The sequence below is a fragment of the Populus euphratica genome, unplaced genomic scaffold (assembly GCF_000495115.2).
Source record: "Populus euphratica unplaced genomic scaffold, PopEup_1.0 scaffold2.1, whole genome shotgun sequence".
In the NCBI taxonomy this organism is placed as follows: Eukaryota; Viridiplantae; Streptophyta; class Magnoliopsida; order Malpighiales; family Salicaceae; genus Populus; species Populus euphratica.
The window spans coordinates 2,850,438-2,875,092 of NW_011499846.1; the positions used below are offsets into that span (position 1 = coordinate 2,850,438).

The 24,655-nt window shown below is 34.7% G+C and overlaps 2 protein-coding genes and 1 long non-coding RNA gene across 9 annotated transcripts; 1 reads left to right on the forward strand and 2 right to left on the reverse strand.

The window, feature by feature from the left end:
• Positions 1–1,080: 1,080 nt before the first annotated feature.
• Positions 1,081–6,726, reverse strand: LOC105138139 (Tetratricopeptide repeat (TPR)-like superfamily protein). Its single transcript, XM_011044150.1, has 6 exons — positions 6,382–6,726; positions 4,203–6,286; positions 3,805–3,913; positions 2,728–2,778; positions 2,244–2,581; positions 1,081–2,158 (listed from the first exon to the last, which is right to left on the reverse strand). Exons 1-6 carry the CDS (start codon positions 6,480–6,482, stop codon positions 1,191–1,193), a joined length of 3,651 nt encoding a protein of 1,216 aa, XP_011042452.1. The 5' UTR covers positions 6,483–6,726; the 3' UTR covers positions 1,081–1,190.
• A 3,840-nt stretch (positions 6,727–10,566) lies between these two features.
• On the forward strand, positions 10,567–11,591 carry LOC105131638 (uncharacterized). Of its 2 annotated transcripts, XR_843473.1 has the most exons (5): positions 10,568–10,702; positions 10,799–10,864; positions 10,996–11,106; positions 11,195–11,366; positions 11,422–11,591. It is a non-coding gene; the product is annotated as an uncharacterized LOC105131638 (long non-coding RNA). The 2 variants fall into 2 exon arrangements; XR_843472.1 differs by lacking the exon at positions 11,422–11,591 and having other exon boundaries at positions 10,567–10,702; positions 11,195–11,420.
• Positions 11,592–14,063: 2,472 nt separating this feature from the next.
• ASG3 (SNF2 domain-containing protein / helicase domain-containing protein) lies at positions 14,064–23,789 on the reverse strand. 6 transcript variants are annotated; one of them, XM_011034724.1, is made up of 17 exons: positions 23,459–23,787; positions 23,231–23,238; positions 22,497–22,575; positions 22,235–22,395; positions 21,960–22,091; positions 21,572–21,752; positions 20,778–20,913; positions 20,569–20,686; positions 20,327–20,416; positions 19,286–19,393; positions 19,005–19,202; positions 17,756–17,881; positions 17,011–17,675; positions 16,265–16,383; positions 15,140–15,304; positions 14,555–14,669; positions 14,064–14,469 (listed from the first exon to the last, which is right to left on the reverse strand). In XM_011034724.1, exons 1-17 carry the CDS (start codon positions 23,646–23,648, stop codon positions 14,445–14,447), a joined length of 2,616 nt encoding a protein of 871 aa, XP_011033026.1. In that variant the 5' UTR covers positions 23,649–23,787; the 3' UTR covers positions 14,064–14,444. The 6 variants fall into 6 exon arrangements, 5 of the variants coding, with proteins under 5 accessions (XP_011033026.1, XP_011033019.1, XP_011033041.1 ...); XM_011034717.1 differs by having other exon boundaries at positions 16,238–16,383; positions 23,459–23,786; XM_011034739.1 differs by having other exon boundaries at positions 16,238–16,383; positions 22,497–22,589; positions 23,459–23,538.
• Positions 23,790–24,655: the final 866 nt, after the last annotated feature.

Here is a 24,655-nt window from a genome sequence, read left to right on the forward strand (position 1 = left end):
TGTGAATTTTAAAGCTAATTTGAGCTAAAAAATATCAAATAGTACAAAATAAAAATTTTAAAATTAAAATAAAAATTAAAAAAATATATTACGGTGATTCACAATATATCATGAAAGATTGCACACCTTATTTATATATCTAGGCCTGGATTACTTAAAAATCTTACAATGCGGTTTGGTTTAATTTGTGATGATCGAGGGATATTTAATTATTACAAGGGTAATTTCTATCTAGCCTTTGCATGGCACAACAATGAAGCATGATTATAAATTAGGGTGAGGTTATTTTTGTGCTCTAGAAGTTAATATTTACGATAATACAATACATAATACTCACAAGGAAACCATCATCACATAATAATTATATTTATTAAATTCAATTAAGTTAACTTTAAAAACTCAAGTTAGAGAAACTCTGGGTCTTAAAACTTCATTAAATCAAGTTTTTATATAAATAGAATAGGATATTGATTTGATGTAAATAGTTACTACTAGATCTAATAAGTTAGGCCCAGCACCCGGCTGGTGCATGATGGCCACTGAAAGCTTACATGATCGTTAACTTCAGGGCCTGTGGAATTAGTCATAATACGCGTAAGCTAACCCAAACACCCACGTTAATTTAAAAAAAAAAATAACTGGTACACGAGTCTCCAAATATATATTAAAAAAAGGATTTATCATTTGCATTAGTAAACGACACATTGTCTGGAAAATCCAAAATTCAACTGGTGTTCAAGAAAAACAAGATTTTTTTATGTAAAAACTCATTCTTAACCCAAAACACCAAAAAAACTATTAACAAGTGTTACTCCATCCAGTGGCAGACCTATTCTATCAAGGTGAATGCAGCCTGTTAACATTTCTGAACTTCAATCCATTCAAGGTAAAGGAAGAAACTGTAGTCAGGAAGCAATATATATATATATATATATATATATAGACACACACCAACATTATTGCCCTGCAATAGCTGGCTTCCGCTTTAGAAAAGATCTACATGAGCATTAATATTTCCAAGCACAGGTTGTGATGATAAATTGCAATGGAAAGACAGTTAAAAAGTTCAGTTCTGTGGAAATTTCTTAGATTTCATTTCTTTTGAGTTACTACATCAGAAACAGCATAACATGAGTAGCTTCATTATGAAAAATAAAAACCAAATGCATATATGTAGCTGCAGGATTTAATTATAGGCTACGAAGAAGGATGCCTTCAAAAGTAATGCCTGGTCCAAAAGCTAAGGCAAGTCCCCATTCTTCCCCTCCTCCTCTCTTCAACTCTTCCTTCATATATTCCAAAACATAGACTATGGTATTACTGCTGACATTCCCGTAGTTGATTAGAGCCCTCCTGCTGCATTCCAGCTTCTCTGTGTTTAATTTGAGATTGCTCTCTAGCCTGTTAAGTATTGCCGGGCCACCAGGATGGACTGCCCAGAATAAATCATTGAACTCAGTTAGACCAGCCTTTGACATAAGCTTCCTGCAAAACTCCTCAATGTTGTCTTCAATTTTCTGAGGAAGATCCCTCCCAAGCTTGAAGTTTATGCCCTCTTCAGAAAGGCGTCCATCGATCACATTCTGCGTACCTGGCAAGAATTGTTGAACAGCATAGCTCAGCTCCATGAAAGGAGACTCTTTACCTATTACAGGGTCAGCTCCGATGATCACAGCTGCAGCTCCATCACCAAAGAGTGCGGCCCCCACAAGGTCGTAAGGGCGTGCCTTGTTTGGAGGGCGAAAACCAAGAATCGTTGTCTCAGAAGTAGTTAATAAGATACGGCTTCCTGGGTTGTTTTCAGCTATGTCCTTGGCAACTCTAAGTCCAGTGACGCCTCCATAACAGCCCAGGAAGTAAAGCATTACTCGGCCAACGTCATTCCTTAGTCCAAGCTGACTGGCAAGGTAGAGATCACCACCCGGTAAGCGTATCTCACTGGAAGAAACATAGACAACATGGGTGATATCTTTTACCGACCCACCCCATTCATTGATGCAAGCAATGCTTGCTTTCAGTGCCATCTCAACAACTGCCGGATTTGCTATTTCGAGTCTTTGCTTGATCGTCGGAGAGCCCTCTGTTGCAAGTTCCGGGTATTTTTCTAGTATCTCCTTGGACATGACCGTGTATCTTGTCTTCACAGTAGTGCTTTTACCTAGCCAAAGAGAATGGAATTCAAAGTTAGAGAAACCTGCCATTTAATGGAATAAAAGAGTATTAATAGGAGGAATTTGAGTTACAAAGTCGCTCCAGTTTCTCCTTAATGGAAGCATCATCGCATTTGGTGTCACGCATATAACCCTCCACCAAGCATTCCTGAGGAACAAGTTGGCTGGGGAAGGCCTTGCCTGTTGCAAGTATTGTTGCCTTGCCTGGAGTGGGTGCGCGCCCAGTGAGTGTGGCATGGTGCTTTGAAGCCCCGTTGCCAATCGTTTTAGACATCTTCAACAGGTTTAGGAAGAAGATAGTTTGGTACAAAGAGAATTGAATGGATGAAGCATCACAAAGCAGGGAAATATAAACGAGAGCTAAACTTGATCTTGGAGAAAGGTTGGTGCCAAGGATGAGAAGCATGAAAAATTAAAAAAGTATACTTTAATAAAATTCTGCTAATGTTTCTGGTTTTTTTTTTTGGTTGGAAGCTAGAAGGCTTGAAGGGGGTGACAATTGTTTCCTTCTTTTCTTAAAGGGTTGTGGTTGTTTTTTAACCGAATTCAAACTTACCTTCTTTCTAAAGTAGAAAAATATGTTGGCAAAGCTTGGGTGCTAATAAAACTGCATACTCACACCAAGCAGCAGCTAGCAAATACATATAAGATTTTTTATTTTTCTCCCTTGCATGGTGCATGACAAACGCAAAATGAGTGAATATATCAAGTTTATTTGAAAACGTGGTTGAAACCATATTTTTTAAAATTTTAATTTTTTATTTAATTTTTTATTAAAAATTAAAAATATTATTTTTTTATATTTTTAGATTATTTTGATATATTAATTTTTAAAAAATTATTTTAATATATTTTTTAAAAAAAATACTTTTACCTACAACTATTATTTCAACCCAAAAAGTTCTATTATTACAACCCTAAAAAATTCGAAGGACCGTAGTCATCAGCAAAAGTAAATAATAATAAGATTTTCCCGTTTGACAATAATAGCACCATGCCATTAACATCATTAAACACTGTTCCGTTGCCTACTGAACATGATAAACAAGATTACACATGCAAGAGCGAGATTATGTTTGAAAGTATTATAAAGTTATATCTTTCAATCTTACTTAAAAAGTTAAACCATTAAATTGAAATAATTATTTAACATAATATCAAAATTTTAATAATATAATTAATATGAATATATACAAATTTTAAATTCAGAAAATTTTTATTTGAAAAGAAATGTATTAAAGAATAATATAAAATTATATTTTAAAATCTCACTTAAATTAATAAATAAATTATAATGATTCTTTCACACCAATAAACAACAAATATTACATTTTGAAAGATGACAGGAAAAATTAAAATCTTCATCTGAAAATGAAATGCGGTCTAATTATGAAAATTAAATTCTTGTGCAGAAGAGAGCAACAGCTTGACGCAGAGAGATTTTATGTTCAGGCTCAAACAATTTTACATAAGCCAAAGCCAGGAATTCAGAAGAATCATGTCCATGCTCCATCAAGACAGCCCTCTGCACACCAATAAATGAGTTAAAATGTCGCTGCATCGAGCTTAATTTGAGAAAGAAAGTGATAATATAATGAAGTACAGACAGAAAGGAAAGGCCCTGGTTGATTACCTGACCATGTGAACAGGTTCAGTTGAAAGACATTGGGTGCTGCTCAGCTGGTTCTGCTGCTGAGCTGTGAAGCAGTGCACTAATGCTAGAGTTCCGTGGTCCATATACACTTTAAAGGTTCAATCATCTCAAACTTATTCAAAGGGTAAAACTAGCTGAAAGCTTGAACAGAATGTAGCATTACTGTCCAGTGACTGAACTCAGCAATGGCCTAGTTATATGAGACCAGAAGTGAGAAGGATATGCATGGTCAAAGTGTTTGTGCCCTGTTGAAATGTTCGTATAGGGTGCTAATCCGCAAAATAAGTCAAACCACTTCAAAGAGACTTCAGAGAAGTAAAGTTTGCTCACTTGAACAGTGCTATCACACCTTGAGATTGCTGCCAGATCTAATTTTCAGAGATCTGCCAGCTGCCTCTCATCGGGCATCCTCTTAGATACAAATTTTGCTTCCTCTGATCTTCCCCCAGCCTCCAAGGCAGTTCTCAAACCTTCTAGGCAGCTCAACTGCTGATGGTTACTTTTCTCCACTAGCTTGTAGTACAACCCAAATGCTTCTAAAGGTCTTTTCATTTTACACAGACCTTCAATAACTACATTGCACACGTTAATATCCACAGTGTGACCCTTCTCCAAACAAAATGACAACATCTTCTGTGCGTCTAGTAACTTCCCATTCTGGCAAATGAAACCAATCAATTCTTCCATGTCAACCACATATCCATTATCATAAAGTAATTCAACAATCTGGAATGCTTTATTTCGCAGTCCACTACCAAAGAGCAACCTCATGGTATGTGTTGAGAGATTGATATTTTGTCTAATTTTTCTGTCTATCATCAATACAACAAAGCTAGCTGATTCACGGGCAAAATCATGTTTCAGAAGTTCTGAAAGTATAGAATGGAAAACAGAAGTTTTAGGTAGATAGGAACTTTTTAGCATCCTCTCCAGGGTCTTGTAGGCCAGAATTGGTTCACCTTTCTGCAAGAAACCGTTAATCAACAGCACGTAGGTTTCAAAATCAGGCACATAATCTCTTCTCAACATATAGAGCAGGAGCTTATACCCAGCCTCAAAAGTACCTTCCTTACAGTGCCCAAGGATCAAGGTCTTGTATGAAGGAGGATCTTGTGTTCCCTTTTTCATTAGCTGCCTGAACACTCTCTCAGCCTTGCTAGTCTTTCCATTTTTACATAAAAAATCAAAAATTGGATTGTAAGCCGCAACAAGAGGAGTACAGCCATCATCACGTAACAAAATATCATCATCAGATAGCTCGTCGAACAATTGCTCTGCCCTCTCAAAATCCCCCCTTTGACACAAATTCCTGATCAAAACACTATATGTAGCTGAGTCCGGTTGGACTTTCAACTCCTTCATCTTCTTAAACATCTTCAGAGCCTCATCGAAATTCCCTGCATCACACTGTGAATTCATCAAAGTGTTATATGTACAAGTATCCGGAACAAACCCTCTACCCCCCACAGCTCCCCCCAAAATCTCTTTGATCTTATCAAACTTCTGCACTTCGCAAAGACCCTTTATAAGGGTGTTGTAGGTAATATCATTAGGTTTTAACCCTCTACTAACCATCTCTTCAAAAACAACCAGAGCCTCATCAATCTCTTGTTTCATACAATACCCTCTAACCAAAGTAGTATAAGTAACAACATCAGGACTCAAATCCTTCATTTTCTTAACCATCCCTTTAACCACATTATGTGCAATCCTGACCTTCCCCGCCCTACACAACCCATCAACAAGTGTATTGTAAGTAACCACATCAGGCTCACAATTAAACCTTGACATTTCCTTGAAAAACCTAAACCCTTCATCAACCATCGAATTCTTACAAAAGCCTCTAATCAAGATATTAAAAGTATATGTATCCGGCGTAACCCCGTAAGTCCCACACATTTCATCAAACACACTATGTGCCATGTTAGTCCTTCCTCTTTTAAGCAAGATTAACAAAAGACTATTAAATGTAATGACAGATGGTGACACCCCACTTGACTTCATTAAACTAAAAAGCTTTATAGCTTCATTAAACAACCCAGCATTACCATAACTCCTCAACAAAGTGTTACAAAACCTATCTTCAATCTTAACACTCCCATTGGACCTTCTCTCAATAGAAAACAAAAAATTACGAGCAATATTGAGATTTCCATTACGACCCAAGATTTCTAGCATCATAAAATACGATCGGCTATCATGAGTGAACCCGTTTCTTGAAGCCCAGTTGAAAAATTCAAAAGCTTTTGATGGGGAAGCAATAAAGCGAAGAACTTGAAAGAAAGTGGTTTTAGAAATTGAAGGAGAAAGAGAAAAAAGAGAAGATTCAAGTTCAGTTGACCAGGGTTTTGAGTTGATGAGTCTTGCCATTGATTTAGCTGTCTTGGATTTGTTTGAGGATTTTCTTGGCTCATTAACATTATCAGCGTCCAGTTGTTCTCCATTGGAAGATGAGTAGTGCCTGGAATTAAGTAAAAAGACAGATTCTTTTTTTTAGTTAAGATTAAGAAAACATGGAAAGAAAGGAGAGGCATGAAGTGGGAAATTTTGAGTTACCTGAGAACTAAGAGGAGTGGTGCTTGGACTTGAGAGTTGACGTTGAAGAAGAATTGTCTTCCAAAGAGTGCCCGCGTCCGAGAATTGGCAATGGGGGTCATGGGGAATTATTTGTTATGCAGGAGATGATGATTTCGAAGGCTTTCTCGTATCTGTGGAGCGGAAGCTGAGAAAGCGCCGGTTTCGTTTTATTACGATTTTTGGAAATTTGCAACTTTTTTTTTTTTCAAATTATAAAACTCGAGACCGGATTATGAATCAAGAAAATCAAATGTCTAGCATCCACCTATTCAAATCGGAGCCATAACACTCAGATCAGTACAAGAATGGTGGGCCTGCTCGTGCATTCTGATAAAAAAAATGGTGGGCCTGTTCCATTACAAAGAAATTGGGCTGGACTGGGGGAAAGATCCACAGTAAATGTTTTAGTTTCAAGAAAATTTGGCCCATTTATTTGCCTTGTTACAGTCCAGTCCAGAGTAGCAACTGCCATCACTTTTCCAGCAGCTACAACAGCAGAAACAACGGACGGTACAGAAATGTTGACTTTGAAAAGTCGGAAGGTGACAATACGTTCATGCCAAAACAACCAATGTCTTTAGATCGTAAGGCTGGAATCCAGCTAATCTAGATCCATTCAAATCCAACATGTTTTTTAATATTTTTTTCTAATTTTAAATTAATAATTTTAATATTGTAATATTAAATTAACATGATAAAATTCTTTATATATAGTTAATTTATTTCAGTTAATATGTGATTTATATTGATCTCTCGCAGGTTTGATGTTGTAGATTTTTGTTTTAATTTTAATTTTTTTATTATATTAATTTTGATAATAAGTTTATTTTATCATTAAATATTTATATTTTTTTAAGCCAATTACACAGTTACTCATAGAAATAAATATCAAAATGATTATAAGCTCTAAAATACAGACTTTTCTTTCTCAATGCTCATGAAGCCCTAAAATGTTGATAGCTTCCTCACGGTTATATGAGTTTATTTAGTATTTATAGTAATAGTTATTTTTTAAAATGATATTTTTTAAATATATTAAAATATTATTTTTATTTTTTAAAATTTATTATAAAAAACATAAAAATATAATTTTAAAAAATAAATTCTCTTAAAACATGAAAACAAACAATTTTAATAGTCGCGCGCAGCTCGTATAGGTTGCAGCAAAGTCCATCTGGCAACACTGCAATGCAGTATCTGATACCGATATGTGAATTTTCAGACAATATTGTACCCAATGAAACGCACCCTGTGCACTCTGTATGGCTTCAAAACAGGGATATTAGAAGGAGAATTTTCTGCAGGATAAGGTAGCTAGATGAACAAGGAGGAGTCTTCTTCTTGACAGAATAAGTCCTCCTCCTCCTCCTCCTCCCTTTTTGTGGTACTGTCCCTAAATGGAGGGCAGTCCATTTCCCGAGCTTCTCTTTGCTCATTCCACTCTGACTCTTTTGCCTTAAATTTGATTACGGCAATGGAGATTTAGTGGAAGCATCAACGAAAAGCTTGCGTGGAGCATTCATTTATGTGATGTATTCATAAATTCATGTGGGGATGAAAAAATAAGAACTTTTTCTTTGTTTTTTTACTTTTGGGGGATTTTAATATGCCTTGATCTGGGAATCTTTTCTATTTCTAACCTACATGAACAATGCTTAAAGCTTCATATCATCAAGGGTGTTTGGCTTCGAGAGTAGCAGTAGCGTTAGTGATGTAATCTGGGTGAAGATTTCAAATAACATATATATATATATATATACATGTGTGTGTCCTTGTACTTTTTTAGTAATATACTAGTTACATGACCCGTAATTTGTTGCTAATTGTGTTTTTTTTTATTAGGTTTTTTATATAAAAATATTTCTAATTATAAAAGAAATATTTATATACACATCTAATTAAATAAATTGATATTTAATTAATTTCTAAAAAATAAGATATTTGATAAAAAAAAATTAATGTAGGATGAAAATAAAAAAAAATCACAATAATCAATTTCTAAAAACATAAATGGTTAAAAGTAAATTTTTTAAAAAATAAATTTTTAAAAATAACATGAAAAATATTAAACTCAACTTGTACCAACTTTCAAAATTTGCTGCTGTATTCATGACGTTGAGATTAATTGTATAAAAAATAGATTTAAAAAAATGAATTAAAATTTTTAATATAAAAATAATAAGTAATGAACCAAAAAAAATTCATTTAAAAAAATATTTGAATCAATTAGGGTTAATCTGCTATCTATATAACTTCACAAAACATAAAAAATAAAATTAAAAAAATTAATTTTAAAAATATTAAAAAATAAAATTAAAAATAAACTAGTTTTATATAAAACTTTAAAACAAAATTAAAATCAATCTATATCAATTTTTAAAACTTATAACGGTGATTAGAAAACCCCCACTAACCACATGTTTGAAAAGGAAGCAAAGTCTTCAAAAAAATATATAATAAAAAATGAAATTAAAAATAAATATAATAAAAAAATACTAAAAAACTAAATAGTTATAAGAATAATAAAAATTAGATTTGATGTGAAAATAAATTGAGATCAAATGCAATACAGTGAATTAAAAAAATCATCTAGTAAAAGGGGGAAAAAAGAACGAATGATGAATAGATTTGGTATAAAAATAAATTTAAATTAAATGATTATGGATAAAATAAAATAAAAAATAAAATAAATTAATAAATAAATAAAATAAATGAAAAGACACTATAATATCTCAGTAAAGAAAAATAAAATTATCAGAGCCCAATAATTAACCCGACATAGACACACACTGTATCATCAAATAAATAACATTGACATGCTTCCAATGCTGTTATGAATGGTGTAATTCCACCATCGCTCGCTAGTAAATTTTTTTTAATATTTTATATTTTGGTAAGGATCATATTACCTTTAATGACATGTGAATATATATATATATATATATATAAATAAAACAAGCAAACAAACAAGAGTAAAATACTAAATCACTGTCAGATGCTGCTGCTCGCTACCAGCTAATTTTAAAAAAAATATTTTATAATTTTGGAATGATTAAATTACCCCTAGCACCACAAGAATTTAATAAAAAATAAGAGTAAAAGATCAAAAAGGCCCCAACCACCTAGATTGAAAATTTCAAATCTCGGGGACACACAAGTAATTACACTATGCATTAAATATATATATATATATATATTGAGAAAAACCAAATTGTCCGAGGAGAGTGTAACAAAAAAATCGAGGTTTAAAGACAAAAGGCCCCTAAAACCAAGTTTTAAATTCCTCGATACAGATGGTATTATAGTAAATACATTGTTCATATAAAAACAAAATATCAACAAAATCCCTAGACGTTAGCTTAATCTTTTTGGCTCCAAATCCCGTTTACGTCGTTACATTGTTCAAGAACATTTTAAAAATACTCATCTAATCCCATAATATTTACCGGTGGCAAATGTGTTTATTTGACAGGACAAATATATTTTTACATAACAACTTATTTGAGGATTTTTTATAAGAAAATAGGATTTTATTTTTAATTTTTAATTTTTAATTTTTTAATTATTAAAAAATAATATAAATTATATATTAAAATCTCATCTAAAAATTTAATTTAAAACTTAATTTATTTAATTAAAATAATTCTTTAATATGATATCAGAATCTTGATAACTAAATAATTATAAATTTAAATTTTATTATTTCTATTTATTTGATTAAAATAAAAATACAAGATAATATAGGTACGTATATATCTTAAATTTAAAAAAAATACTTAAAAAAATAAAAAAATAAATAATATAAATTATATATTGAAACCTCACATAAAAATTTAATATATTAGGTTAAAATTAATAATTTAACACTAATAAAAATTTATTATTTTTATATTTATTTTATCTTCCAAAAATAACAAATAGAAGAGAAGTACCTGATTGGTGAAATCTGGATGCGAAAGAGATGACATTTCCGGGGCAAAGAACTGTTAAATCGAGGATCGTCAATCTAATTAAGGTACAATTTAATTATTTTTAATTCTACAAGGGCCAATAAATAACTTGTTTTAAACTACAGATACCACGTAATAATTAAATCCAATAGTTTTTATTTATTTCAATTCTAGAAAATACCATCACTTTTTTATGCATTCAGACAGGTCAGCTTCTGGAGCCTTCCATAGCATCTATTTCCACTCTTTTTCTAGTTGCCACAGCTGCTTGTCCGAAAAGGAGGCTAATTTTGTTTGAAAAGGTGCGAAATTTGTGGATCACTCGCTCTCTCCCTCCCCGTCTCCGACCGGTAGGTGCAGGTGCTGCCCTTGTCTCTTTCTTTCTTCCAAGTTTTATTTTGTTAACTATAATGTAGTAAAGCCCGGGTTTCTGCCTGAATTTTCAGGAATTCTGATTGACCAGTGCCCACTCAGTCCGATCAACAATGACTCATATCCTTTGCTGACGATCAGTTGTGTGCTTCTCTTATCTCTTTATTTGTCTTCATAATAATTGGGATCTCGAATAATTTAAAACTTGTTGTGTCTTGTAAATTATGCCCCCTTTGGTTTTGTGATAATTTTTGTTTGGCTTTAACTGAAGCGAACGCGGTAACCAAAGAGAAAGAGACCGTGAAAGGGCTCAAGCCAGGGCAGCCCATAAAACAAAGAATTCCAAAGATGACGGACTAACACCTGAACAACGCCGCGAAAGGTTTTTGTTTCATATATTTTTCCTTTCCTCTAAACATCTTTTAAGAAATTTGGTTCTTAATTTATGTTTTCTTGATTCGGGTGTGCAGAGACGCGAAGGCTTTACAGGAAAAGGCAGCGAGAAAAGCTGCGCAGGCAGCGGCTGGAGGGAATAATGCTGGAGGTAGAGGAGGTAAAAGCACCAAGAATTGATAGGGAGGCATTGAGATTTGTGTAGTTGGGAATGATTGTACAAGTTCAGGTCTTGGTTTCTGGTTTTCTGTGATGTCTCTGTCATTTGAGATCTAATAAACCATTTGTGTGTTTCCTTGGAGAGCAAGTGATGTCTCTGTCATTTGAGATTTAGTAAACCATTTGTGTGTTTCCTTGGAGAGCATTGATGTTGCCTTCTGAAGAACCTGTGGCTTATATCTGAGTTGGAATGAAATTCCTATGTCCAGTTGCAGCTTTGTGCAATTCTAGTGTTCTCTGCCGTCACCAAACTTTCCAATTGAATTGCTGCAGCATTAGTTTTATGTTCAGATTGGGACAATTATTTTAATTATCTTTTTTTAACCCCTGAACAAAACATGACTTGCAATCAGTTTTCTCTGCATTTTTGAACCAAGGTTTACCCTTCACAAGCTTAATCATGGTGTAAACGTAACTGATAATTTCTATTAGGAGAATTTGTTCTGAGATGAGTTGTCTGACTTTCCGTTAGCTGCTGTCTAATTGATTTATGTATTCCATGCACTGTCAATTAGCGTTTGTCATGGCGTTAACTTAGCTGATACTGCTTTTATACTATTTCGACAGGAGTTTATGGTGTCTCATTTACTACCATAAACTTCAGGACGAGATTGATTGAGGGACTTGATACAGATAGATCATGCTTTGATTTTTAGAACGTGTTTCAAATTAATGCCAAAACATTCAACAAATCGAGGGACATTGATCGGGGGATTTGATACTGATAGATTGTTGAATCTTTTGAAAACCCAATTGAAAAAAAGATAATAAATGATGTAATACTTGAAATTAACGAAGTCACAAAGAAAACAAGACAGGTGGCCACAAAATTTCCCGGAATGGATATCAAGAAGATGAAGTTTCTTAGATTATACTTGGGGGGCATGTTTATAGGGACCCTCGAGGACGGTCTAGAGAGTGCATCCAACTTCTCTCCGTAGCCTCAGTTTACAGAGTCATCTGCTCGACTTCAGTGGCTCAAGAGTTTAGCAAATGAATACCTAACAGTGATGGTGCCTGCTGATTTTCTGCCATGGACGTGCATAAAGAAAATTTATTCAACCATCAATGGTTGTGTGTCTGGAGGGGACCATCAATGAGAGAACCTATTCTCTTATCTATTCTTAGCTCCTAACTTTTTTATTTTTTCTCAAAGCCATAAATAACTTTGCTAAGCTCATTTCACTATTGGTTGGAAGGATCTTACCCGAATCATAACTTGAAATAGCACTGCTTCCAAATCATCCGGACAAGAACTACTACAGCATTTTATTGAGAGCTGAAAAAATTAATTTCTAAAATCCGAAGTAAGAGAAGTGAAATGTAACAGATGGTCTGAACTCTTGAACAAAACCGATGTAATCAAGGAAAGACTTGCTTGATCTTGATTTGCCTGTTCCTGGTTTGCCGCTTGAATGCTCCAATTTAAATGCCCCTTGTAAAATCTCAGAATCAGATTGAAAATAAAAGATCTCATGATTATGCTAATACTTCTCCAATCCGACAGTTTCATTGCTTCCCTTGTTGAAGTTAAAAAATGTCACTGTACAGTTCATAGTCATCAGAGTAATATCTGTGGTATAGGGCTAGAGGGACTCGTAGACAGTTGCTCCTTTGTTAAAGCTTCAATCCTTATAGCTGGCTTCTTTTCCCATATTTTCCTGCCATGTTTCTCTTGTATCCACAACTCTATAAAACTCTCACATTTTTCCTCTGCAGATCTGAGCAAGCTTTCCCTCACATCTGACGAGCATAATATGCTCGTAAGGAACAAGGATTACTATCATGAACCAGATAAAGCGGGGAAATTATGCTACACGTCTTCTCGTTTTCGTGGAATGTGAAGGTCCTTCTTTAGATGTGAGCCGGTGAAGCAAACCACAGGCAGAAACAGAATCTTCATCGGCATATAACAAATTCACTTCCTCCAGTTGCCTCCAAGCCTACGTCTGCGAATCGAAAACCTCGGATCTAGGAATGCTACATTGATAGAAATGACTAGAACTGCGACCATTTGGCTTGGAGAATCTTACTATCTTATAGCGCAAAAGATTTGATCTTATCACAATCATGCTAGCTGCTTTAGTCATACATCGAGTTTTTGGATTTGGAATTTGGTGCCATTGTTCAGTAGCAAGCTTGCAAACAAAATATCAAGGGTTCCCCGATAGGCCTAAAGGCGAAGCAGAATACCTTGGTTTGTTGATGACTCGAGCATTACAGTCACAGGTAAAAGGTTGAGATCAAGCTTGGGATGTGGATGTGAGAACTTGAGCTGTTGGGGGAAAATAGCAAGATACGGGTTTTGGTCTCTGGCCATGGAGATTCATGAAAGTACAGTTTAAGAGCATTAATGGGGCTTTTTTCTTCAAAATAGCAGTCTCCAAATTTATTTAGGAAATTGAACAATTAAATTAAAAAAGAGAGAGTGAGAGAGAGAAATTAACAAGGTCACACCCATCGCACTAGCATCATAAAATTGCGAATAAATTTTATTTTATTTTATTTTTTATAAATAAGTTAACAACTCATTCTTATCCTAATCTCCAATGATTTACTCTGAATATCAATAAACATTTAATCTGAGATATAAGATTTTATCTAAAACTTGATAAAAAGATACTTTTATATGTATATAAAAAAAATTATAAATTTAGTACTAACCCTTCTCCTGGCTACTTTGTAGGCATATAAATCTTTATTTCCTTTTATTTAGTAATATAATAGTAACCAGTTAAATGATACTAAATCTATTATTCACAACAAACGACTTCAGGTCAAAAGTAAGACAAATAAACTCAAAATCGCACAAAAAAAATCAAATTTTCTACAAAACTAAGATGGAGGTCTAGGCTAACCTGGGTTCAATGACTGCTAACTGGGTGGAAACGGAACTGAACAGTCTGTCAAAAACATTAGCTGAGTTTCGCTTCTATTTGGTTCACACATAAGTAAACCCATAATTCATTCGCTTCCACCAGATGACCCAGCTGTAAAAAAGTTTACTGTTTACTGAAAAGGCTAAATCATACAAAAACATAACGATTTCTACTCTGTTCTTTGAGCTACAACTGAGCGGCCATGGTATCAGAGGACAGAGCACAAGCCTCAAGATGATCGTCGATAATAATACCTGCAAAGATATCAGATGACATAAAATTGCTGGAACACACAAAAAACGGCGGGGGGGATACAGGTCTGTGTGAGAGAGGTCATACACGTAGATCTTTATTCCAAAAACAGAAGCATATTTTCGTAGAAGACGTTCAACAGTATACCACTGTGAGCGATCTGTTCCATCTTGATAACCAATACGAGGCATGTGGATTGAGGCTACATGGAAAAGTCAGGAGTTTATGTCAGATAATTCAAATATATATGAAAGAAACAAACAAGAGTAAGAACAAGCTAAGTTCACACAGTCAAAGGCAGTCCCTGAACGTGAACAATCTAAGAATTCTGAAATTTGAATCATTTTTAATGATAACGAAGAAGGTTCTTATGAATAAGAGGACTGCCTCTCTCATCATGTTGATTGTTGCTCACTACTGCTCATGCTCGTCCTGGTTGTGCTTCGCCTATGAAGTTGCTCTATGGACAGATGCATGCCAGCCTGCTAACTATATTTTCACATTGTTGGATGACTACAATAAATTCCAAACAACAAAATCACTTGCATCTCTAAGCATCTACTCTTCATAGCGAGCGAGCAGACCAACTATTTCAATTTTCATTGTTCTTTTTAAAGTTTGCCATTATGATGGAATACAACAGCATCAAAATAAACATTAGAAGAAACATACCTGAATTTTGAGCTGCAGCAAAAGACACCTTGGACAGGCAAGCCTCCAAGTCAGGAATAGAGATCTCACTACGAGGCACTTTGCGCCTGGGATTATAAGATTGTACAACAGCCAAAGCAACCCACCGTGGAGTATCACCTTCCATGTTCTGCCCATCAGTATCCTCTGTGCAACAACAAACAGGTTAAATGAATTTCTTCGGAGAACTATCCATCAATAAGGAGGGGGGGGGGGGGGGGGGGTTACGGGGTTTATCATAGAAACCATTCACATCAGTATGTGAGACAGATCATCAGAACTTTCTGAAAGGAAAACAAGTTACACCAAATAGTGATCTCATTAACCTAGCTAAAGTTTTGCTCATGATCATTCATCGGAACATCAAAGAAAACCAGTCACAGGGAGCTACAAAATTAAATTCGAGTCATTAAGTTCAAGCATGAAGTTATAAAAATAATCCATTTGAAGCAATCTTTTGCACATCAGGAAGAAGCATAGCAAGGAACTTTGAGACCACCAGGGTAACCTATTTGATTAATAACTATACATATGTCATCTCAGCCAGCAGCTAACAGTTCCATGATTAATAAATATTTACTAATCTCAACCACTCCACTCACAGCTACAAGCAAAATTAATTAAATTTAATCACCATAAGCACAGGTTGGATACTGTATTTATAACAGGGAGTGGAGATGGAGATCACTCCCTGGCTAGGCTACTACATTTTCATGTTTGAAATTGCAGATCTAGTCTTCCTTTGTATTTGCTTTTTGCACACTCACTACCTTTTCTTTTCCTTTTTAGTTCTAGAAGGATTGGTCTGCAAGGAACAAAAATATCGGTCACAATTAACATCAACCCCAGTAAGGAACATGAACTGAGGCCTGAAAGTGTGGTGGCAATTGGGATGGCAGTATGAGAACAAAATGAAAATGAAAAAAAAACTATGCATGTTGTAGTGAATATGTTCAGTGATCCTGGAAGGTTAAATTGCCTCTCGTATTTATGCACATCACTTAAAATTTTTGCACCACCATTAATTATTGGAAAAGGCCAAAATGTAAAAATGCAGGAAGAGCGAACAAGAAATCTGACCAATAATTTTTACAAGATGGACATCACCAAGATGAAGGTCCCTAAATTCAGAGGCTCGTTGATATGCAGCAGGGATACTTGAAGACAGTTTGGCCAGTGCATCGAACATTCCTCCATGGCCCCACTGTCCAGACTCATCTACACAACTGCCAAATTAATACCAGAATCAGGCTAAGAGAAAAACTGATGCTTACTAAGCAATATTCACACCCTTGTAACTAGTGCATTCTTTTCCCGTGGAGTAGAGGGATGAGTTCAACTTAGAACATACCAAAACAGGATATTAACAGTTGTGACCATCAATGAGATGATGTCTAACTGCAGACTGAAATTAAATTCCATGGAAATACAAATGACACATTTTCAAATTCCATCTAAGGGAGTGCGAGCTGATTCTTTTTCTTGGATAAGTCCACATAAAAACAACTCTTCCATAGCCAATGTCCCATTTGTAATTGCACCAACTACACGCTGCTTTGAATTGATCAGTTCTAATGTTAAGATTACTATCAAGTAGAAAAGAACGAGCAGAAAGGGATTGGTTTCGTGGTAAAACCTTACTTGTAACTGATAATGATGGGAAAAAATAGATGTTTGTAATTCTTACAGATACCAAATCAGAGTAGGAAACCGAAGAAAGCAATTTCAAGAGTTTCAAAACAAAATTAGAAGTAAGAAACTAACGAAAAGTATCCATTATCATCAATAAGTTGCATGCCACAACAACGAATGAGTAGACTGGAGGGATTTTCTGTATGTCTCCAAGGAATTACCTGAATATGACACTGGGCTCGGACAAGCAGAGCTTATCTGGATGTGTACAATCCCCAACAACAAAATCAACAAAACCTGAGTCTGACAATGCATCCCCATCTACAGGGTAGATGGGATCCCCAACAGATAATGAATGGTATCCAAGGGCCTCCCACTTTGACAACCTTTTCTCCTCTGCCTTTTTCTTTGCAGCCTCAAGATTAAGATACTTATTATCAGGCAAGTTCCTTCTATTTCCCAAATCCAAAACCAGATTTTCATTTGATTGTGATGTTTCCTTGAATTTTTCAACCCATGATAGATATGATGCCTCATCAAGACCAGGATCATAGCTTGCAAGAGCAGATTCTCCTCCACTAACAAAATCAAGTCCTTTTTCTTGACCAATAGGATTGACCTCAAACTTTCTATCATCTTTGTCCAATATCTGGTCACATCGCAGAGCAATTACTTTCTGTGCCAAAGCTTTCAATTCTGAGGCATTTAATTCATTTGATTTTTCATTGTTGACCTCCAAAGGATCAAACCTATGCAACCCAAATATGACAGATCGCAAATCACCATTTTCAATTCCTCCTGTTTCTTTTCTGTCCTCTTCCATGACATCATCTCCTACAACATCATGGCTAAGCTGCAATTTCCTCTTTGCTCTTTGCATAATAACCTACACTCGCACATTTTATATTCAAAATGATAATATGAAAGACATTATTAAACGTTAAAGGTTGAGTTATAAAACCTCACCTCCTCCACAGTATGCCTTGTAACTAAGTTTATTGACAGGACATGGTTCGTTTGACCAATCCTGTGTGCTCGCTGCAAAGCCTGTTTGTCAACCTGAGGATTCCAATCTTGCTCATAGAATATAACCTGTTAATGAATGCAAGTTTAAGAATGTTCAGAACGCCATGTATAACGCCAACCAATTTTTTGAGAAATAATGGAGTCTACTTGGACAACCCATCAAACTCTTTCAAGTTTTCCATGTTACACTTAAAATTCTTTAGATGGAAATAAATATCAGCATATCCAATCCATTCCATTGAAGTTGTTTAAATTAGAAGCAGATGCCACAAGTCTTGTAAAAACCTTCACTTCTTTTATAATCTTATATAGAGCACTGAATTTATTAGCTATTAGAATCATGTAGAACATTAGAAGTCAGTAAGAACCTTTCCAATTAAAGAAGCATCTACATGGCGAACAAAATTTACAGTTCCAACATAAAGCATGAAAGAAATACAGTTATTAACAGAAAATGACAAACAGGAGCTTAAACCGTTACCAAAAGCCAAATCATGTGAGGAAAAGTAAATGGATAAATAAAGAACAAAGTTTCTCCCTTCGCCTCAGAAAATTGCATTTATAAATTTTCCTTGTCAAGGTCGGTATAGAAATGTCTATACATCTTCAAGTCCTGCAAGTTGTATCTGTTTATACTCAGGCAATTGCTTAGAAGTGAGAGAAAGTGAAAAACATGAGCTATTAGCATCAAATTAATTCATCTCAAATATGAGAATGGCTGGCGCACAACTGAATATGTATCATATATAAGTGACATACACATAGCATATTTGTCTCAGAAAACACTGAACCAGCTCTACAGGGAAAAAAGACCACCCACCAAAAACAGAAAACATGTTCTCAAGCAAGAAGAATCAATGAAAAAATCCATCTTTAAACACTGCAGGCAAAGCCCCCTAGTAGATTGCTGATTTGTTTTGGAACTTTATGTGTCACCATTTGTAAGGTTTATTTTCATTTTCCCTTGCCAGCAACTTTTAGCTGATAAAGTGTGTGGTTATTATTGTGATGCCAACTTTTTTCTTTGTTGGGCTTGTCAGAAATTTATTGTACCAAAGTTGGAGCCATTTATGCTTCTTTTTCTCCTTTATTTTTTACAAAATCTTTTTTCTCTCTCTCAACTTGAGGAGCAGGTTAATGAGTTCATATGCCAGATGGTGATTTCTGAAAACTTCAAGAGATAACCCACCGTATCTGCAGCCACGAGATTCAAGCCAACTCCTCCAGCTCTTGTAGATATCATAAAAACAAAAGAGCTATTTTGATCAGATTCAGAACCAGAGCTCCCTGACTGTCCACTAAAACTTCTTATTGCAGCAAAACGCTCCTCAGCTCGAACTGAACCATCAAGACGCTCATATGAATACTTTCGAAGCTCTAGAAAATCCTATATTACATGCCAATTATGTCATTAATAATTGTTCAAAATATACTGACATGCATAAACAAGCAACAAATTCAAACATGTACCTGTAAAATGTCAAGTGTGTGTGTCATTTGAGCAAAGAGAAGCACACGATGTCCAGAATCATGTAGCTTCTCAAGTAGTTGATCCAAAATTATAAGTTTCCCACTGGCCTGAACATGATGTCATAAGATATACAGAGATGACAGCAGATTTCAATTAGTGGAATCAGAGATCAAGATCAGAGGTTTGCACAGGACCCAAAGGAATTAACAAAATCAGAGAGGAAGCAAAAAACTTGCCTCTTTTAGAATAGAAAGTTTAAGCAAGTTTAGGTTTTTTCCCCCCTTTATGCCTCTTCAATTCTTTGTTTTTCAAGCTATATAAATGTGCAACCACTCCAAAATAAGCAATCATTACACATTGCAAAATTATTAGACAGCAAGGATACCTGAAGCTGAAGTCATAAAATCAAGAGGACAGCAGGGACAGCAACAGGTAGGTTTCAAATAGTGAGATCAGAAATGCCGTGCAGAAGGACTGCATCTTTCAAAGCAGAAAATTTAAGCAATTCTTTGTTTGCTTTTAGAGTTATGGGAACAAAGTGAAATCATAGATGCACGACAAGTACTTGCCTCTTTCAGATTTAAACAATTCTTAGTTTTCTTATAGAGTTATGGAAACGTTAGTGAGATCAGAGATATAGCATAAAGGACTGCCTATTTCAGACCAGAAATTTAAGCAATTCTTTGTTTGCTTTTAAAGTTATGGCAAAAAACAAATCATTCAAACCCGGTTTTCATTACTTTTGATATATCAAACAGTTGCAAGATAACAAGACTACATGAAGTTCAAGTTAATTAATACAAAGACATCAGGGGAAAAGGAGTTTTTCATTATCAAAATTGGATATTCAGTATAAAGGTTTGCTTCTTCTATACCAGAAAGTTTACGTGAACACGGTTTTTTTGTTCCTGTTTGTTTCTTTGCTTTCGAAGTTATGGCTACGCACAACTCATTTCAGACTAGCATTTTTAATTTTGGAGATGAAAACAGGTGCTCATTAAAATTTCATATACCACAAAACTAGTAGATGTAGAGGTTACCTTAACTAGGTGTTCACCCTCTTCATATGGCTCAGGCTCAATACCATGAAAGAGGTAAGGGTGGCTGCATGCTTTTCTTAGTTGTATTACCTGGACCAAAGAGACAGAATTAATGGCTGAAACTAACAGAATATTCAAGTCAGAAAAAACATCATTCTATTTCAATTAACTAGAGCAGAAAGGCAGTTTGGCATGGCAAGTTAGCTACAATGAGCAAGTCAAAGAATGAGAAGCTAGTATACCATATTCTGCAGAGATTGATGATTGGAAGCTGAAGAAGACAGTGCAAGAAGTTTTGGAAGCTCCTTCCTCAAAATTGAGGTATAAACTTTCTTTTGCAGGCTGACCAGTGGAGCCATCCTATCAAGACAAATAAAATTTTTAGTCTTTTTAGGAGAGTTCCCATCTTGAAACACCAGATGCTCAGTCTTAATAAGGTAAGACAACTTACACAGTAATCTCAGTCAATGATGGCAGCACTAGGTTTCCACACTCTATAAGCCTAGATTTTGTTCTGCGAAGCATGAAGGATTTCAATATACTTTTTAAAGTCTTGAATTGCCGCTTGACCTTTGTTGCATCATGATCTGTTCAAAAGCAACAGGTTTAACATTCTTGCAAATATGGAAAACCTCAGCTTTTGTTGTATTCAAGAGAATCAACCCAAGATTCACAGCAGAAGCAGACAAAAAGAATTAAATAATAATTTTGAAGCTCATAAACCTTGAAGGAATTGAGAATAACCCAGACGAATGCACATCAATTTTCTGCTTTTTTTTCTGAATCAAAGGCCAATCCCAGGTATAGATTTTAGCTGCAAGGTTTTGCCATAAACTATTGACAGTTCCTTGAAAGAATACGCAACTGTAACTTTCAGAAACACAGAGGAATGATCCCATAACAAGTCCAGATATTATCTCACTTTGTTTCAAAACTCATGACCTCCCTTCTGTAATATTTTAGAAACAATTGGGGGGGGGGGGGGGGGGGCCTAAAAAAAAATATATCGATTTTCAAGATACATTTAATCTAACGGTGAAGCCTTGCACTCTTTAGACAATCATTAATATATTGGTGATACTAGAGATTCATTGAGGGGCCATCAAACCATGTGATCTCCTAAGAAGAATACCAATATCAAGGGGAAAAAATGAGGATATAGAAAATTACAAGAATACAAAGCCTGGTTTCAGGAGAAAGTTGACACTTAAATACACACTTAGACCAAGTAAAAGGATAAATGACCTGATGAAGCATCAGCAGCTTCCCTGAACGTGGAAAGGAACTGATCCAGGGTTCCAAACACCAAAGGCATACAAAAATGCATCAGAGCCCAGAGTTCAGTGAGATTATTCTGGATGGGTGTGCCAGTCATCAACAACCGTCTTGGCATGAGGAACTGGTCTATGAGAACATTATAAAGAACCTGTCCTTATTAAATTTTTTAAACAAAAAAAGAAACTCTTCAAGTCTAGCTCGAGAAGTATAAAAGGAGAGGCACAAAAGCAATTTATAATATAAATATATTTTTTTGTTATTGCACCATGGTAGCATAAATAGCTTGAAACCATAACCAATATAGGAATTTATGTTCACATTTACGAGAAGACACTGTGTGATAGCTTGAACATACGCTCTTTGGATTTTTAAGTCTCTGAGCTTCATCAACTATAGCGTAGTGCCATGGAATCTGTGACAAAAAATCTTGATCCAGTAATGCAATGTCATATGTTGTCAGTAGCACATCAAAAGGCAACAATGATACCTGTAAACAGCCAACATATCTATTTAGATTTTAAAGAACCTCAAACTAGAACCCAGACACATGAAAAAATTTAAGGAACAGGATATACTAACAAATTATATCATTCCAGTTAGTAAATATGCATTACAAGATTCCAAACTCACATCGGATGATGAAGGAATCTCTTTCACATGTTCATGTATTGTCTTGCGCAAAGTGCGCCGGTGTTCTTTCTCACCGACATACCTAAGGACTTTCAGTTTGGGGGTGAATTTGGCTATCTCTGACACCCATCCATCTGTCACACTTAAAGGGCACAACACCACTGCATATAATTGGATAACAAGCAAAATTGTGAATCAAAGTCATTACCAGAATAGATACCCTAAAGTCTTCGAAGTCAAACAAAAGACTTTCTTAACTCACAATATGGTCCAGGTGACTTCTGATGAACTTTCAAATAACTTAAGAAAGAGATGGCTTGCAAGGTCTTCCCTAATCCCATCTGCCAGCAAATATCTTTGATTTCAAAACATAATGAACAGAATCACACTGCCATTGCTATTATCACACTCATCTGTTCTACTTGACTAGATAATGAGGCACGGGAAGATTACTAAAAGTAACGAGAAAAATAAGGACTTCTTTAACCATTGTGTCAGTGATGAGAACGACAAAACTCCATCAGGGTTTCAGCTGTAAATTTAATTACTTCACAAACCCGACAAGATTTTACATTATGTTAGGAGTAAATTCAGTTATAAGAGATGCAACAATCAATTATCCAATACCAAGCCAGTTGCAAAATTCTAAGAGTAAATAATACAGCCCCCCTAAGACCTGGCACTAGTAAACTTTCGAAAAATTCAAAAAAAAAAAGGACATTGAATAACTACAGGGAGATTTATCTGAAGCTTTAATTGACAATTGAAAGCTAGATTTTTTACTTGAAAATTTTTGAGTTTCGCAGGTCTGTGCGATTACCTAAAGGGCCAGGCCATACTCAAATGACAAAAATAATGATGGTCACAAATAATCTCTATATTACTTGATTTTCACACGTTTAAAAGTAAATATCAGGCATCAAGATAAATTTAAGACAATTTCAGGTTTCCTTCAATATAAAGGCTTGAAACCATTCAAGTCCTCAAGCTATGTACCTCATCTCCTGCAAATACAATACCAATTCAAGAGTCACTCTAATGCGCGTTAAAAATAAAACAGCATATAATTAAAGTGAAACCCTAGACTCCTTTTCAAATTCACAAAATTGAATATATCAAATCAGACACCAAGCAATACTGGAAAACCCTGATTTCTTGTATTCTTGAGATTTTCAGTTAGATTTTATCAGATTAAAAAATAGAAGTGAAAAAATAAAATCCTACCGAGGATAACATTAACACCGAGGTGATATCTCTGTATAAGCCACGAGATGCCTTCAAGTTGGTGAGGTTTTAGCGTCGCCGTGACGCCGATTTCTGTGGCGTCAAAAGGCGAAGTTGCATAACCGCTTTCTCCGTGTGATTTCGATTCGATGATCATTGTGGCTGCCGCGAGCCTCTGCTCATAATTCATCCCTCTCGGTCTCTTCGAGGGTAGCCGTTGCTTATCGAAGACTGGCTTGAAGGGGACGCGAGGGAAATAAAAAAAAAAGGGCGGTTAGGTTACGTAATGACGGTTCTAGCCTTGTGAGTAAGCATCAGTTCGTGGGGTTATTCTTGGGATTTTGCGCGGCGTGTATATGGATCGGGAGTCTGCGTGCGTGTCAAGCTAAAGCCAAATATTGACTGTTGAGGAAACTTCTACGTTTGTTTAGTCTTTTCTCTAGTATGTGAAATTTTTGTTCGAAGGATAATGAAATATGACAGTTGTCAGGTTTTGATTTGAAGATTGACTGGGAAATTTTTGGATTATTTGATTATTAAGTTTATTTTGATCAGTTATTTTTATTAGAAAATGATGTTTTTTTAAAATATTATAAGTCTGTTTGATAAAGAAGATAGTTTTCATGTTATGGGAAAAACACATAAATAATACGTTGCTAGTTTTTTTTTTAATAAAAAGGGCTGCATCAATTGATAAATGAGGTCTAATCTTGTTTAATAAGACAATAAAATTAAGAATTTAATGTTGCTTTATTGTATGTATTAATAATCGCATGTGTATAGTAGTATAGTTTGTATCATTTAAATTACTGCAATTTTTTAATAATTTTATTATAAACCACACTTCTAACAATAATTTCAACTAACCACGTAATTTGTCAAACGGTAATTAAAAATGATTCTCTTAAATTTATTTTTATTAAATTATAATTGTAAAAATTAATATAATATCAAACACGCACTAGAATTTACTGAAAAATTAATCAAAATTAATCTAAATTAATATTTTATTCAATTCAATTAGAAAACTCTAATCAAATATTACTTACATGAATTTACTAAAAAATTAATCAAGATTAATCTAAATTAATTTTTTATTCAAATTCAATTAGAAAACTCTAATCAAATATTTTCATCCTAGAATTTAAAAAATCAGGAAATATTAATAACTATGCAAAATATAAAGAATTCACAGTG

Bases quoted from the DNA above. Each gene is read 5' to 3' on its own strand.
- LOC105138139 (XM_011044150.1), bottom strand. From the start codon at position 6,482: ATGACCCCCATTGCCAATTCTCGGACGCGGGCACTCTTTGGAAGACAA. The intron at 6,287-6,381 runs GTAACTCAAAAT...ACTTAATTCCAG, and splicing joins CCACTCCTCTTAGTTCTCAG to GCACTACTCATCTTCCAATG. The intron at 2,779-3,804 runs GTAATCAACCAG...GTGAGTATGCAG, and splicing joins GAACCTGTTCACATGGTCAG to TTTTATTAGCACCCAAGCTT.
- ASG3 (XM_011034717.1), bottom strand. From the start codon at position 23,648: ATGAATTATGAGCAGAGGCTCGCGGCAGCCACAATGATCATCGAATCG. The intron at 20,914-21,571 runs GTCATTTATCCT...GCTTTTGAACAG, and splicing joins AGCTGCTGATGCTTCATCAG to ATCATGATGCAACAAAGGTC. The intron at 16,384-17,010 runs GTAATTCCTTGG...TTAATTTGGCAG, and splicing joins GAGCCCAGTGTCATATTCAG to TTGTGTAGATGAGTCTGGAC.